This window comes from Dipodomys merriami, unplaced genomic scaffold (genome assembly GCF_024711535.1).
Source record: "Dipodomys merriami isolate MVZ:Mamm:240054 unplaced genomic scaffold, mDipMer1.0.p SCAF_26, whole genome shotgun sequence".
Taxonomy (NCBI): Eukaryota; Metazoa; Chordata; class Mammalia; order Rodentia; family Heteromyidae; genus Dipodomys; species Dipodomys merriami.
This window is the reverse complement of record NW_027204048.1, coordinates 2,173,146-2,189,964: the sequence shown is the minus strand read 5'-3', so window position 1 is coordinate 2,189,964 and position 16,819 is coordinate 2,173,146. Positions and strand designations below refer to the sequence as shown.

Here is a 16,819-nt window from a genome sequence, read left to right as displayed (position 1 = left end):
ACAGAGAAATTGCGTAGACCGGAAGATGTCATTAGCAGAAATCACATAGTACATTATAAGTACATTAAAAACAATAGCAAGAAAGATAAAACCTCTTGTGCCTCTATCTCAGGGGTTCATTTCGCTTAGCACCATCTTGTATGATCATATGTGCATAGCTTTTGACCTTTTCTACTTGTCTGGTAAGGTTATCCTAGACATACACTAGTTATTGCAAATAAAGGGAACCATGGGACCTATGTTTCTTTGGGTCTGGCTTACTTTTCTTAATATAATTTTTTCTAAGTCTTTCCATTTCCTAATAAATGAGGTGGTGTCATTCTTCCTGGTGGAGGCATAGAATTCATATATATATATCACATTTTCTTCATCCATTCATCTACTGAGGGGTATCTGGGTTGGTTACATATTTACCCAAACAATCACAAACAAACAAGGCCATACTAAAGCTACCAGTACAACTATGTTTATCATAGCATTAAAAATTATTTTTAATTGACATGTGTGTGTGTGTGTGTGTGTGTGTGTGTATGTGTGTGTGTGTGTGTGTGTGTGTGTGTGTATACTGGACCTGGGCTCTATGCCTGAACTGTTTTGCTCAAGGCTAGCATTCTACCACTTGAGCCATGCCTCCAATTCTGGCTTTTTGGTAGTTAATTGGAGAAAAGAGCTTTAAAGCCTTTTCTGCCTGGGCTGTCTTGGAACTGTGACCCTCAGACTTTAGCCTCCTAAGCAGCTAGGATTACAAGTATAAGCTACCAGTGCTCAGCTTTTAATCGATACTTAACAGCACATGATCTATAGGTACAGTATGATATTTTGATTTATGCACACAATGTGAATGTCAACTCAAGGAGATTGCTATATCTTAAACACTTATCATTTTTTGGGTTGTTAATTAAATCCTTTCCTTCAGCTATTTTAAAATATAAATTACCGTTGCCCACCATCACCCTACTATGCTATGGAACACTGTAACTCACTCCTTTTGTCTAACTTTAGTTTTGTATCTAATCACCAACTTGTCTTTACACCTCTGCCCATCACCCTCTCCAGCCTCTACATCCCGTGTAATGAGGACATTGTACTTAGTTCTTACCTGTGAATGAGAACATGTGACCGTTGTCTTTTTGTGCCTTCTCCATTTCTGACATAGGGATAAACATGACCAACTAGAGGGACTCAGTGTCACATATCCTGAATGGATTAAAAATTAGGATTTTTTTAAACTTCAAATTCATGTCCCTGCAAACATAGTTGGTCAGTTCAGACAAGAGTTAATTGTGTGCCTCTTACTTATCAGAATGACTAGGCCTTGGGAAAGTAAAGAGAAAAGTTTCTAGGTCAAGGATTCAATTCTCCTCCAGTAGTAGCTATAGAAACCTAAACAGATGTGTAAGTGTTGTACTGACCGCTGGGGAAGGCATTCCCACAGTGAGCAGAAGGGATCTCCAGCTGTGTGCAGTATCCTGTGCTCCTACAAACTCTGCTATATTCATAATTTAAGCATCCTTCTGCTGATTTAATTATGCCCTTCTTTTTAATAAAGACTTTAAGATTCAGAAACATCTTGGGTTACTTGGACTACCCGCACTTCTTGTGGGTCTCTTCTATGTTATATTCTATGTCTTATAGCCACATATGCTATTTTGATATGTGTGGGATAGTAGGAGGTAATCAAGGAGACGCAAATCAAACCAGTCTACCACGACTACATTTTCCCTAAATAAACACCCAGAAGAGACTCCGGGGATCCCTGAGATTCTTAGAACTCAACCGGAAAACCACAGGAGCAAATGGTGTTGTAAAGCCCCATTCTTATCCTCAGCAAAGTATTGTGGTTAATGCCAAGCAGTCTATGTAACAATTTTAAATGGCCTCATTTAAAGGCTCATTACCATAAATGGAATTCATTTCAAATAGACCACTGAGTATTATAAATAAGCATTTAAAGATTTTTCCCCCTGTGGTTTTCTTCTTGACCACTTCCTCTTTTACCCATCCTAGGCCACAAAGAGTCCAGGCAGCATGGCTGAGATCAAGATGCTGATGGCTTTCTCCTTGTAGATCCTCCCACAGTGGACACACTCAGGCTGATGTTCAGTTGTCTGGTCTTCCGAGATACTGAGTTTGGAGTCTGTGTGTTCATACATGTGCTTGCATGTGTGTGTACATGTGCACATACATGCATGTGTGCAAAGGAGGTTTGCAGTTTATTACCATCTTTTCTCTCAACTTTCTTGCATATTTTATCTAATAAAATAAAATGGACTTGGATGCTAAGACAAAATGGACTCTGTGTAATACAGAAATCTGGAAAAGCCAATCTCCTGCAGTTCACACCTCAATCTTAGATTCTAAATTGAGATAAAAATGATTCTGCTTTCCACTGAAGTTTGGACTTTTATTATGACAAATTTTAACTCTCTAGCCTTGTCAGCAATAAGTTCCTGAAAACGTATTGTTGGCTTTATGGTGGTTGTTTTTTGTGCCTGGCACTAGGGCTTGAACTCATTGCCTAGTGTTCTGCCCCTTGAGCCACAGCTCCCCTTCTGACTTTATGGAGGTTAACTGGAGCTAAGAGTCTCATGGACTTTCCTGCCCAGGCTAGCTTTGAACCTTGATCCTCTGATCTCAGGGTTACAAATGTGAGCCACCAGTAGCAGCATATTCTAATAGCTGTATAAGAACAATGGTAAAAAAAAATTTTGTGTTATTTTCCTGAGATATTCTTGCCTATTCCACATTACACTTATTTCATGTTGTGTGTTCCCCATGATTCTGTAGGACATCATCTTTTTCCCCCTTCTTAACTTCTTCACTGTGGTTTGCACATAACAAAAGCTCAGTAATTATTAGTTAATTGAGTGAATAAGTACTATGATATATTGAAAGTGGACATAACTTGCAAAGGTTGCTGGCTAGGAAGAATTCAGTATGTTGGATGTAATCTTACCTAAACACTAATGTAGTTAACCTGCAAAAAGAGCCTGATTGGGTTTCACTTTTGTTCCCTATAGGATCTTGGTGGGCAACCCATTCACATGCTCCTGTGAAATTATGTGGATCAAGACACTCCAAGAAATTAAATCCAGTACAGAAACTCAGGATTTGTACTGCCTAAACGAAAGCAGCAAGAATATTCCCCTGGCAAACCTGCAGATACCCAATTGTGGTAATTTATTTTTAAATCAATGCATTCTGGCTGCTATTAATTACTCTAATTGCCTTAGTGTGGTGGAGAGTCTGGGAAGATTACCACTCCTCAGATTGTGGACAGTGTCTGAGGATGGCTCTGGTGAATCACACCACATTTGTGTGGTGTGGAGATGTCAGTTGGGAGAAATTTTACTAAATATTCTTTTGCAGGTCACATATTGATTTGGAATGATTGGTTTTAAATGGCACAGAGGAAAAAATGTACACTGTTAATTCCTTATTTGTCTGTCCATCCATCCATCCATCCATCCATCCATCTATCCATCCATCCATCCATCCCAAAAGTTGTAAGAGCATAGCCCTTCACCAGTCACATCTACACTTAATTGGTACCCGGGCTAGTAGAAGGAATGATTTCAAGATGACGAATGTTTTCTGGCAGTTGCAAACAAAAGAAGTTCAACCCAGCACATTCCCTTAAACTTGTTTCATTGCCAGATGTCTGTGTCTCTTGAGTTGATGCCCTACATCTGTCCTTACACCTGCTTGTCCCCATGGCTTGGTTCAGGATCTCCTACTTTACTGTGGTTCCCCCTACTTGTCTCTCTAGCATTTCCATCTCCAGAATTGCAAAGGGCACCTTATGGCAAGATTACAGCTCCGTGTGAGAGCTGTGGGTTGCCAGGAAGGAAAATTGAAGTGTTCTTATTATAGTTTTGTGACATATTCCTTTAGGATACCTGTTCAGGTGTGTTAAACTGTGTTCACTGACATTTTAATCAGGAAGTCAATCAGTTTACACTAAGTGCCTAGTGGTTGATAACAGAGCAGGTCTGTGACTCCTTCACCTTATTCCACAAAGACCTGTGATCCCAGAAGATTTTGAGATTAATTTCATGTATGTATGTATGTGTGTGTGTGTGTGTGTGTGTGTGTGTGTGTGTGTGTGTATGTGTATGCACGTGCACGTGCATACCAGTACTGAGGCTTAACCTCAGGGTCTGGATGTTGTCCCTGAGCTTTTTTGCTTAAGGCTAGTACTCTACCACTTGAGACACAGCTCCACTTCTGGCTTTTGGGGGATTAGAGTCTCTAGGCATTCCTGTCTGAGTTGGCTGGCTTTGAACTGCTATCCTTAGATCTCAGCTGCCTGAGCACCTAGGATTACTGGAGTGAGCCACTGGTGTCCTACATGGTCCACTTCTGTTTAAGAAAAAATACTCCTGCTTAGTCTTAGTGCATATGTGCTAAAGATAAGTGTTTACTTCTTACCTCAAGGGACTGTAGAAGACAGGACCTACCCATCCCACAAAGTTTAGGGTCACAAATCAAAACTTTGGGTTTTATAATGGGGAAATCAGGCTTTGTTCTCTTTAGCTTTCTTTGCTAGTCAACACTTTAATTAAAAACAAAACAAAACAGATTTTGCTCTATTACTGGGGCTTGAACTCAGGGCCTGGACACTGTCCTTTAGTTTTTTTCTAATCAAGTCTGGTATTCTACCAGGATCAACATCTCCACTTCAAGTATTTTGGTGGTTAATTGAAGACAAGAGTCTCACAGACTTTTCTGCTTGGGTTAGCTTTCAATTGCACGCCTCCTGAGTAACTAAGATTATAGGCATGAGCCAACAGTGCCCGGCAAAATCAGGTTTTAATATGTATGTATCTTTTCCTAATTATTAAAGGGTGTCTGTTCTGTGTTCTGGTGCATACTTGTACCACTTACAGAAACTGCCTAGAGGGACAAGAGATTCAATGTTGAGTCACCTGGCCATTTGGCCAGTTCCCAAATCCCCATGGCTGTTGTGGAAATATTGATCCAGAAGACCCTACAGGGAAGAGAGAACATCTGACTCCTGCTGTCTTTCACAAGTGCCAGTTAACACACATCTGCTTTGCCTTTGTCTGAAATCCACTTTCCCTTTTCAGTGTTAGTCACATGGTCTCAAAGGCATTTTGACAATGCTTCTGACCTTAAAGCACTTATTAACAGAAAGATGGGATTTGGGAAGAGACTATGTAAACTAATGAACTGATACTCATTTTTCTTAACCAGCTTGTCAGTTTTCAAACATTTTTTATTTCTTTTTCCTACCAACTTCTCAGTAAACTGTGTTTATATGAGTGAGATTTTCTTAGGATGGCACAGGTTGGATTGCTCGATTAGGATTAAACGGTCATACATTCCTGGTAAGAGTCATAATTCTTTCAATGTCAAAGATGCTTTTCCAAAAATCCCAACATTTTGACATTTTGAAGAAACATATTTTCTGCCAGTTTTTTTTTTTTTTTTTTTTTTTGTCGGTCGTGGGGCTTGAACTCTGGGCCTGGGCGTTGTCCCTTAGCTCTTCAGCTCAAGGCGAGCGCTCTACCACTTGAGCTACAGCGCCACTTCCGGTTTTCTGGTGGTTTTATTGGAGATAGGAGTCTCACGGTCTCTCCTGCCCAGGCTGGCTTTGAACCGTGATCCTCAGATCTCGGCCTCCTGAGTAGCTAGGATTACAGGCGTGAGCCACCAGCGCCCGGCTTCTGCCAGTTTTTGTTGTGCAAATATTTATTTTCTTTCTATTTTTATTTTCTTTCAAAACATTTTTACTTATTTGTAATTGTACTATAAAGTTGATACACTTTATTGTAAAACTAATTTCCTGTTCTATATATAAAGTTTGGTATTTTTTCTTGTTTATGACCATTTCAGGCCAGTAATCAGAGAGCAGTCTTGTTCTTTCTTACTTGCTTGCTTGCTTGCTTGTACTAAGATTTGAACTCAGGGCCTTGTACATTTTTGGCTGGCACTCTGCTACTTGAGCCATGACTCCAGATCAGCTTTTTGGAGTTACAGTCTCTCTGACTTTTCCATCTGGGCTGGCTTTGGACCTTGATTCTCATGATCTTATCTTCCTGAGTAGCTAGGACTTCAGGCATAAGCCACTATTATTGCACTAGATCTGTCATATTCCTTTAAACCATTCATTCTGGCATATCTTATTAAATGTTCCATGTTGGTGTACATTTTAGTTGTTTCCCATTTTTTATTAGTAGGATGATGCTTCTGTAGGAATCCTTATTCACACTCTTTGTACATACATACAAGGGCAAGGATTTTTTTTAGATGGACAGAAAGAATACATTTTTAGTTAAATTTTATTGTATTCATTTATAGCTACCCTTGCTATTAGCAGATTTTTAGCTATATCTCTGTAAAAAATGCTGCCATTGTTTTCATTTTGTATTTTTGATTACTATTGAAGATTTTACATGTTTAGTGAGTTGAGTATCCATTAATGAATTGCCTGTTCATGTCTTTTGCTTATTTTCCTATATTATTTTCCTTTCTTTATTCATTGATCCTGTTCTCCCTCCCTCCCTCCCTCCCTCCTTTCCAATATGGTGTCTTGTGAGTTTCATTGTTGCAGTGGGTCATCCTGTGCCCTTGTTTCGGCATTTTGTTTTAGTTGTTGTTGTTTTTCCAGGTAACTAACTTATGCTTTTCTTTTCCCTCTATAAGCTTTGAAGATTTTTCTTGTTCATATTATTTTTAAACGTCACCACAATATAACCAGATGTCAGGTATTACTATTTTTAAATTCTGTTTGGCATTGAGGAGTGCCCTTTCAATATAAAGCAAATGTCCTTAATTCTAGTTTTAGAAAATTTTTCTGATTGATTTGCTTTGCATATTTTTTCATTAAGTTTGTGTGTGTGTGTGTGTGTGTGTGTGTGTGTGTGTGTGTGTGTGTGTGTGTGTGTGCCTGTGTTCTGGTTCTGGGACTTGAACTCAAGGCCTGGGCACTGTCCCTGAACTTCTGTTGCTCAATGGTAGTACTCTATACCACTTGGTTATAGCTCTACTTAAGGCTATTCTAGTAGCTTATTGAAGATAAAAATCTTCTATGCTTTACTATCTAGTCTGGCTTTGAACTACAGTCCTTAGATCTCAGCCTCCTAAGAAGCTAAGATTACAGGTGTGAGCTACCAGCACCCAGCTTCATTAAATTTTTTATTCAAGAATTTTCATTAGGTGGATATTTATACTATGTCTCCATCTCCCCTCAAGGATTTCCAGTTATCCTTGTCTTTCTGTGCTTATCCTGTGAAAGACTTGGTTTGCTTACTACTTTGCAATTCTTTTACTTCTTAATTTTTTTCCTCTCAACCATCGTGCTTTAATTTTGACGACCTCTCTCTCTCTCTCTCTCTCTCTCTCTCTCTCTCTCTCTCTCTTTCATAAAACTTGGGTACTCTAAAACTATAGAAGAGCCTCAAACTTGCTAGCAGGCATAGTAAGCCACATTGCCAGCCTTTAACCTCATCATCTCTAACGTACTCTTTCCTGCATTGATCTTCATTGATGGTAGGTTGTTATCACTCACACCCAGTGTAACTGTGAAGTTCCTGTGTAGGTTTCTTCCCCTTACAAGTAGCTACTGCTGTTGTTGGATGCTATGTGTGAGGGATGAGGGCAGAGATATGTCTCCAGAATTAAGTTTACTTCTCCCAATATTTTATTTCTTTTTAGTTTTTCTCAGCCTTAAAGTCTCTATTTTTACTTTTATGTCCACTACTATTTAAATCTCCTTAACTTTGTTCCTTTACTTTCTCTTGCTCAGGGCTCCCTCAATGTTTCTTATTGGTCAATAATATGCCTTTCCATTTTACAAAATGGTTCTGAGTTTTTGGAAAGTATTTTGTATCTTTTTGCGAGGCTTGAGATAAGGTTGATGATTTGAGCTCAGAGAAACTCACATGATGAGTTTCTTACTTTGATTCTTTTAAAAGAGATTAGACAGTTGAGCAGAAAATTGCACTAGAGTGGTAGATTTCAGATATTTCTCTGAAAATCCACGTTGAAGAAACCAGATAATAATAACATTCAAATCTTTAAATGTTTTGCTTAAAAAATGTATTCATGGTGCTGGCTTTTTCTTTAGAGATGCTTTAAAAAATATTCATTGTGTTTAAGTCACAGATTGATAGACTTCATCTTCTTTTCACACTTCTTTGGATGAAGCTTTTTAGTTAACTCAGAATCAGTTGAGAATATAGTCTTGTGTATGTTATCATTCTAAAGGAATAATTTGCCAATGATATTGGTCATTGTACTGAGTTGTTAATGCAAGAAAGCTACTGAGATTTCTTTGTGCTTCTTCTTTAGTGTTTCATCATGTTAGGTATTCTGTAGGAAATAAACCTGCAAATATGCATTCTGTCACGATGTTTAATGTACCCCTTAACTATAATAGATGTCTGGTCAATGTTTGCTGAATTTGTCAATTAATAAATGCATGAGTCATATATTATATTATATTATATGAAAACTAGAGTTTTCATCTAAAAGTCTGAATGTCTCAACTAATTAAAAATAAATAAAATATATCATTCTGGTCAACTTATCCCATATTTTAGCATTTTTATATTTTCAGTCTCCTTTGACATCTCTGTCCTCATTGCTGGTTTTGGTTATCTTTTTTTTTTTTAAGTTGTTTTTGGATACAGTTTTGTTCTTTTTTTTTTTTAACCTCGGGCCAATCTTGGACTATGATCCTCTTATTTATAATATAGCTGGGATTATAGGCAAATGTACTACCATACCCAGATTATTTGTTGAGATGGAGTTACACTTTTTGCTCAGTCCTCCTGATCTCCACCTTTCTAATACCTGTGATTACAGGCATGAACCACTGTGCACTATGTAATTCTCATTGTACTTTAAGAAAATCTCATGTCTCCATTTTTCTTTACTCCTTAGAGATTAATTGAACATGGTAGGTGGGGCTGAGAGTTTTAGTGGTACCTTTGGTATCAACAGCCCATATACCTCATTGTGCTTTTTGAGCAGTCCCCACCTGCTGTGAGCCACTGCAAATTTATTCAGGCAGTGAAAAAGTTGTGATCTGCTTTCCCACAAGGTCATTTTAACCTCAAAAAACTTCAGTCATTCCAAGGGAACAAAACCTATTTATACAATTTACATATGACCTGGAATAAAGGGAGGTTGTGAATGATGGTTTAAAAAACTGAACTGGGGTCATGTGAGTACCAATGTGAAAAAGCAATTTTGCTGGGCTAGCTGACTCATCACTTCCTGTAAAAATGTCCCTGCTACTTCTTGTAGTGTTTTTACGTGCAATTATTTATCACTTAATATTAAAATGATTTTTTTTCTGCTCAATTCCTATACACTTCATTGTTTTGCAAGATAAACATTTAAATCATTGTCACTGGCCGAATGGGATTAGTCAGGAATAGTAGAGAACTTTAAGCTTCAAACTCTCAATCCTGTAATTATGACTTAAATCTTAACCTGAAGAGAGTTCCTTCATGAAATGTTAATAGTGGATGAAATGCTGTTTTCTAAGTAGATGGCAAATATACTTACGAAAGGTGGTGTTCCCGCCAGTCGTATCAAAACAGTCCTTAGTCGTATCAAAACAGTCCTTCAACCCATTTCACTAACAGCTAGTTACCCTGGAGAATGGTAGCCCCATGGTGAACAGAGATAACAATTCACATGGTAGGAGACAACTTCCTTGACTTTAATTGATTTTGCTTATTTATTTTGAACACTCACTATTGGCTTCAGCCACTGTTTGTAGCATAGAAATTGATACATATTCTTTTACTTTTTCTTTTTAATTTATTAATTGTCTTTAGTTGTACAAAAGGTCCACCAGTCAGATTGTGAGTACAATGCACCTCAGGCAATATCATCCCACGCATCATTTTCTCTCATCCCCATCCATCCCCTCAATTTACTTGGTTTTATTTTTACATTCTTAAAAACAGTCACAGATTCACAGGGAATCCATCCCAAAGGTCTATGTGGAAACTGGGTTGGTGTAGCATTTGTCTGTCTGTCTATCTATCTACCTATCTATCCTTAGAAACCATAAAAGTCTACTTTAGTGTACTATGTTGATATAATATTATCAGAGATCAGATTTTATCCTCTAAAGAAAAGCAAATCACACAGTAGATCATTGCTTTCATTTTTTTTTTTTAGAATGCCAAAGAAAGCTTTGTGGAAAAAAAAAAAAACACCTGCCTAGCTGCTGTTTAAATTATTGTGTTTAGAAGTTATATGGTAGCTCTCACTTCCGTGACAGGGATCACAGAAGCTCAGAAGCACAATTTCCAGTGTCAGCTTGGAAAATGTTTTGTTGTTGTTGTTTTGCTAATTTTCTGTCATTTTTGCAACTAGGTGTAAGGCAGGCACTTCTAAATAGGTCAGGCTTCTTCTGGCTTCATCCCTGACTGAGAAGTATGTCTGTTTAGGAGACAAAGACCATGGAAGACAGGCTGCAAAGATTGAAGGGTAGAAGATGCACACTTAATATTCCATTGAGAAAGAATTAACAGTGAGGTTAAATGTTCATATTTTCTAAGCACTTTGTGCATACACAGATAGAAAGGGGAGGAAAAATGCAAAGAGCAGACTAAAACATAATTTTCTATTTTTTGTTTTGTTTTGTTTTTATTTTACCTTGTATGTATGTGTGTGCTAGTACAGGGGCTTGAACTCAAACCCTGGGAACTGTTCCTTAGGTTTTTCCCTCAAGGCTGGAGCTCTACTACTTAAGCCTTATCACTACTTCTGTCTTTTTGTGGTTAATTGGAGATAAACGTCTCACACTTTCCTGCTTGGGTTGACTTGGAAGCTCATTTCTTAGATCTCAGCCTTCTGATTCACTAGGAGTTACAGGCAAGAGAGTGAGATACCAACCAATGCCCATCTTGAATGATTTTTATATGCACAGAATGACCCCAACATGGAAGGAACAGAGCCAAAATCACAGAAGCAAGTTGAGAGGAACACAATGCAGACTTCCTGGTATATACTTCAAAAGAAAACCTATACTTGACTCTCCTACTTAATAAACCAAAATGACTTGAGCTTTGTTTTTCTCAACTCTTAGAAAGGCAAGTCCTTTGAATTAGTGATGGAAAGTCTGAAACTCTGTAGTCAGCTTCCCAGAAGCATGAACTCATGCATGGGAAAGAAGCCTGGAGACTTCTAAGCAAGGAGGCAAAGGAGACAACTAAGGACTAAGGCCACAGACAGGCAGACAGACAGATGGACAGATAGACAGGCATGGGTCAGACTAGTATCAGCTGCTCAGCTATTTAGTTGTGGCCACTGCTGAGCTTTAACTTGTCACCTGGAAGATATGAAACATATTTTCTAGGATATTGGGGATGAGCAATACAATAATTTATGGAAGAATATTTAAGATGGAGATTGTAGAGATTAAATTTTTAATAAATATTAGCAATTAGTGTTATTACTGTTCTAAAATATGAACTTCATGATTTAAAAAAAAATTTTTTCCCCTGCTAACAATTTTGTGGGGGGTGGGAGAGGAGATTGAACTGAGGGCCTTGAGTTTTAGCTTGGCTTTCTTACTTATTCCACTTGAGCTACACCTCTATTTCTGCTTTTTTACTGATTAATTGGAGATAAGGTCTCATGGGCTGTTCTGCTCAGACTGGCTCTGAACTGCTCTTCTCTTATTTCAGCCTCCTGAGTAGTTAGCCATGAGCAATTAGTGCCTGCCTTCCTTTTTGTAAAGAATTTTGTCCCACTCTTCATCATCTCAGAGCATCTAAAATGTTTTCTCAAAACATATTTTAGGAAAAGTTTGGTGAAGTAGATAATTATTGAGACTTCTGTTTTAAGAATAATAGTTGTGGGAACAAAAGCCTACTGAATAATTGTCTAACAACCATTGCCATTCTAACTGGGGACTATAAAACAGGAAGTTTGTTAGAAATGCAAACTCTTTGTCCCCACCCCAGACCTCCTGGGAAAGAATATATATGTCTTTTGTTTTGTTTTTGAACAAGATCCTCTGGTGAATTAGATGCACATTAACATTTGGGCAGCCTTTGCTAATAAGAGTCAACTATTTCAGTTACATTGTTAGTACTGTCTGCTCTCTACTGAGGTCTACAGGTCAGTAGGTCCTTCCCGAATAAACACAGGTCTAGAGACATTGACCTAGACAGTAACTTTCTGCCTGGTAACTTCGGCCATCACTCATCTCCAGTGAAGTTCCCACTGGGGAAAAAAGAAAACTGCTTTGATACATAGAAACAGGATCCCATTGCGCTAGAGCTAGCAGCTCTTGGAAGTATTGCCAGGCTTTGCTCTGTACTTGTGCTGATTTCAAATCTTATTAAGCCAGGAAGTAGTGCCTGGCAAGTGGTTTACCCCGCCTTGGCTATTCATGCTTTCCAATTCATTTTTTATTGTGCTAATTAAACCTCAAGTGATATTTCAAGTACAGATTGTTTTTTTCCATTATTGAATCTTTGGCCAGCATATTAACGCTGTAGAATTAATGTGAGTCAGATGCTTACTCATTTGTGGAAGACTTTACATTTAAAAGATCTAGACTTGGCCAATTTTACAGATTCCTTTGGAAACTGCTATGACAGGGTGAAATAATTTCTCTATAAATAAAGGAGACTCATTCTTCTTTCACAAAATAGACACATATTATTTTTTAAGTGAACCAAATTCTTAGATCACTGGGATGCTGTAGTATTTGTGGCCTGGGCTAAAATGAATATATGCAGCTCAAGGAAGTAGTATGTAATGACTCCATGCTTTGGATTCAAATCCCATTTTCTACATTCACTTGGGTAACTTTTAAAAGATGTATTTGACTTTTCCAAAATTCATAGACTTAATTAACTTAAAATGGGCAACTTTCAAAATTGATTGAAAGGATTCAGTAAAACACCAAAGGACTAGATGAGAATGTTCGTTTCAATGAATGCTAAATAAATGTTAGTACTGCTACTTTGGCAAATAAAAATTATAAGAGATGTTAGTCATATAAACTTAAATGTGCAAAAAACCATTAGAGTCTACAGGGAAAATTAAGAATATGACATAGAATTTTCTAGTGAAATCTCTTTCTTTGCTCAAAATATCTGAAGTAATAGACAGATATATGAAGGGAAGGAGATGAATCCCATAGCTTTGTATCTGAGGTGCCAAATGTCCTTAAGATCCATAACTGGTGTTTGGCTAGAGGAGTACTCCTACCATTAGGACAAGCACTATTCCAGATCTGGCCTGTATTGTCTCTCCAGAGTCAGTAGATCAATCTAAAAAAATACAAAGCAACTAAGAGGGTATCAAAAATGCCCCAAAAGTTTTAGGGCTGGGGGGGATGAATAATAACCAACTTAAAGACTAGAAATGCAGCCGGGCGCGGGTGGCTCACGTCTGTATCCCTAGCTACTCAGGAGGCTGAGATCTGAGGATCATGGTTCAAAGCCAGCCCAAGCATGAAAGTCCGTGAGACTCTTATCTCCAATAAACCACTAGAAAACCAGAAGTGGTGCTGTGGCTCAAGTGGTAGAGCTCTTGGCTTGGGCTGAAGAGTTCAGGAACAGTGCCCAAGCCCAGAGTTCAAGCCCCATGACTGACAAGAAAAAAAAAAAAAGACTAGAAATGCTGGTTACTAATTTGGTCATGGGAAAGCTAAAGGATACTTGTAGAATTTCTGTCAGCTACAGGAAGTAAGAGTATAGGTAACACATGGTGTTGGCTGATAGCATATTAGCTGAGAGTCTGTTAATACATTTACCCATCTATCTTTGTCCCATAGGGCTATGGTGACTGCACCTCTATTTCCTCATCATCATAAAATTGGTAGGTTTTCCTCTAAAGAGAAATAAAACAAAGATTCTGAGGAATACCAGGTAGATTTAAGGCTGTGGAAACACAAAAGCATGTTACATTTCTATATTAATTTTGATATTTCCAGTCTCCTCCCTCATCTAATAGGAAATTAGAAGAATATTTTTCATTGGGCTCATTTGACCAGTTTCTTCCTCAAAAGAATTTAATGATATTGATAATGGTACATTTTACCCAGTAAAGAGGTTAGTAGTATTATCCTACAGTCAAGATGACAGCTAAATAAATGTACAGTATATTCTAAAAGATAACTGAACAGCTAAAGATAGGCAAATATTTGAAGAAAGCCTATAATCTGACAGGCAAATCAAAAACAAAGAGAAGAAGAAACAATATGCCTCACAACTGTAAGAAACAAGGTTAATGTAAACAGAAGAAAATTAATTTTAAAAATGATTAAAAATATATTAGAGATGAGAAGAAATATTATATCCATGAAACAAAAACAAGGTGCTAAGATAAAGAAAAAGGAAATAGAAAGAGCCTTGGAAACAAAGCATGGCAGAGGGGTGAAGAACCTCAAAAGAAGAGCTGAAAGGTATGTCTGTAGAAAGTACCCTGGTAAAAACTGTAAAAAGGGCCAGCCTCCCATGGCTCATGCCTGTAATTCTAGTTACTCAGGAGGTTGAGATTTGAGGATTGTGATTCCAAGCCAGCCCAGGCAGGAAAGTCCATGAGACTCTTATCTCCAATAGACTACTCAGAAAAAGCCAGAAGTGGTGCTGTGGCTCAAGTGGTAGAATGCTAATCTTGAGCAAAGAAAGAAGCCTAGGGACAGTGCCCATCCCCTGAGTTCAAGCCCCAGCACCAAAAAAAAAAAAAAAAAAAAGAAAAAGAAAAGAAAAAGAAAAATAGAGCAAATAGTCACAAAGACAAATATAAAGAAGAAAAAAGATTTAAAAATGAAATAATATCCAAGTAAGAGTTCTGGATGGTTAGAAATCATTGCATTGTAGCTGGGTTGACATTTCTCACCTTCTTCTGGAGATAAGTGTTGCATTCTATAATTGATTCAGCCTTAAGCATGATGATATGTGATAACTATTATATTACAGGTGCCTCATCTGTCAGTAATGCTTATATACCCACAATAAACTTTAAATCTTCATAGACAATTAACTTTCCAGCAGGTGGAGAGTTGCTAAGACTGATCTATGTTGAGTCTGGAGTGGGCATGTGGGAAGGCTGGTATTCTGTGTGAAAGTAGCCTAGTTCTCTTCTATAATGGAAGGTCAGCAGATAATATTAAAACAGAAAAACTCAGAAGGAGCAATGTAAGCATTATATTTAGTAACGTAGCAATCAATACCCAAAGAAGCAATGCTATCTAGGTGAGATAGAATTACTACTTTTTTACACAAATTGTTTGTTTTTCTTAACAAGTTTGATAGAAATAAGCGGCGATGTAGTTGATTAGGAAACAAAACATATACTTTACAGAATCTGCTTGTGTCACACCATTGACTTCTAGGATATTTTGTTGTGACATGCTCCTTAATAAATTAGCCAAATTGTCACAAAAGCTGTAAAGAAAGAAAACATTAAGAGAAGAAAAGTTGACTCAACCCAAACCTCACAGGTTTAGGTCCTAAGATTGATTTATATATATTGTGCTGTCTCTTGATCATTATTATAAACTTCACTTTACTCAGGGTATTAAGGCCTTTTTGAAATCCTGTGAAACATTGCTCTTCATTGGATGCTTATAGGAAGGAAGAATTGCAAGGAGGAATCACTAGCTTCTGAAAATGGGTTGTTGGTCTCTCCTCGCTCAATAATAGGAACACTATGAGATATACACTGTACAAATCTTGTTCTAGTCTGATTTTAATAATGAAGAACAATGGCTTTACCAATAAAGGCTGTTTTGTAAAGAAAGGGTTATGTGCAGCAAAGTGAAGATGGTCAGATGACTGCCAGGTGGGTGGGGTGGGTGGGTTAATTGCAGTTTAATGGCTGTTGAAGATCAATTGCCTTTTCTGACCTCTCGGTTGCTTCTGGGTTAATGATGTATCACAGTTCTATGGGACCCAGCTGTCTCCATGAGCTATGTTTCTAATACAAAAAAAAAATGTTTGACTATCATATAATTTCTTCTTCTGCAAACTGCCTTTGTGTAAAAAAGTATTAGGATTCCTATGTGGTTTAAAGCAGCACGCACACACAGTATGAGTGGTACTTTGAAGTGATAGCACATCAATTACAATAAACATGTTTAGCTTTGGAAATGTAGGACCATCAAAACCTTGCTCTGCTGATATGCCAAAACATGTTTATAATGGTTCAAAATTTCCTTTATCAGCAAATACACTTTTCTAGTGTCTAAAAAAAGAATTTTTGCTGGGCACTGGTGGCTCACATCTGTAATCCTAGCTCCTCAGAAGGCTGAGATCTGAGGCTTATGGTTCAAAGCCAGCCCAGGCAGGAAAGTCTGTGAGACTCTTATCTCAAATTATCTACCAGAAAACTGGAAGTGGTGCTGTGGCTCAAGTGGTAGAGCACTCACCTTGAGCTGAAGAGGCCCAGAGTTCAAGTCCCATGACCAACAAAAAATAAATAAAATAGGAATTTTTGTAATGAAGATTCATATAATTTTTTATCATATTGCAAATAGAATGATTTACATCGCATGGAGACAACCTCATTCATGTGATCATTTGAGACTCTTTGAAACTGTATGTTGTTCAAAAGTATGTTTCAAAATCCTCAGTCTGATGGTAGGATAGATTTATACAAGTCACTTAATACCAAAACAGATATATGCAAAAATCTAGATGAATCTTATCATTTTGTGTTTTTGATTATTTAAAAAGTGGAGGATAGGATGCAGGGAGAAATAAATGAGCTAAGATGTTCATCTGTGGGGCAAAGTGCTTGTTTATGTGTAAAAAAATAGAATTAGCAATTAAGGAATAGAAAGCAGAGGTAATTTTTAGCAAAAAAA

General features: G+C 37.6%; 1 protein-coding gene across 6 annotated transcripts in view; it reads left to right on the top strand.

Moving 5' to 3' along the window:
- Nucleotides 1-16,819, top strand: part of Ntrk2 (neurotrophic receptor tyrosine kinase 2) — a 370,633-nt gene that overhangs the window by 38,856 nt on the left and 314,958 nt on the right. For all 6 annotated transcript variants that reach the window (XM_070035478.1, XM_070035479.1, XM_070035481.1 and 3 more), the window contains exon 5: nt 3,021-3,175. In XM_070035478.1, coding sequence (XP_069891579.1) covers nt 3,021-3,175 — 155 coding nt within the window. The remainder of the gene's footprint in view (nt 1-3,020; nt 3,176-16,819) is intronic.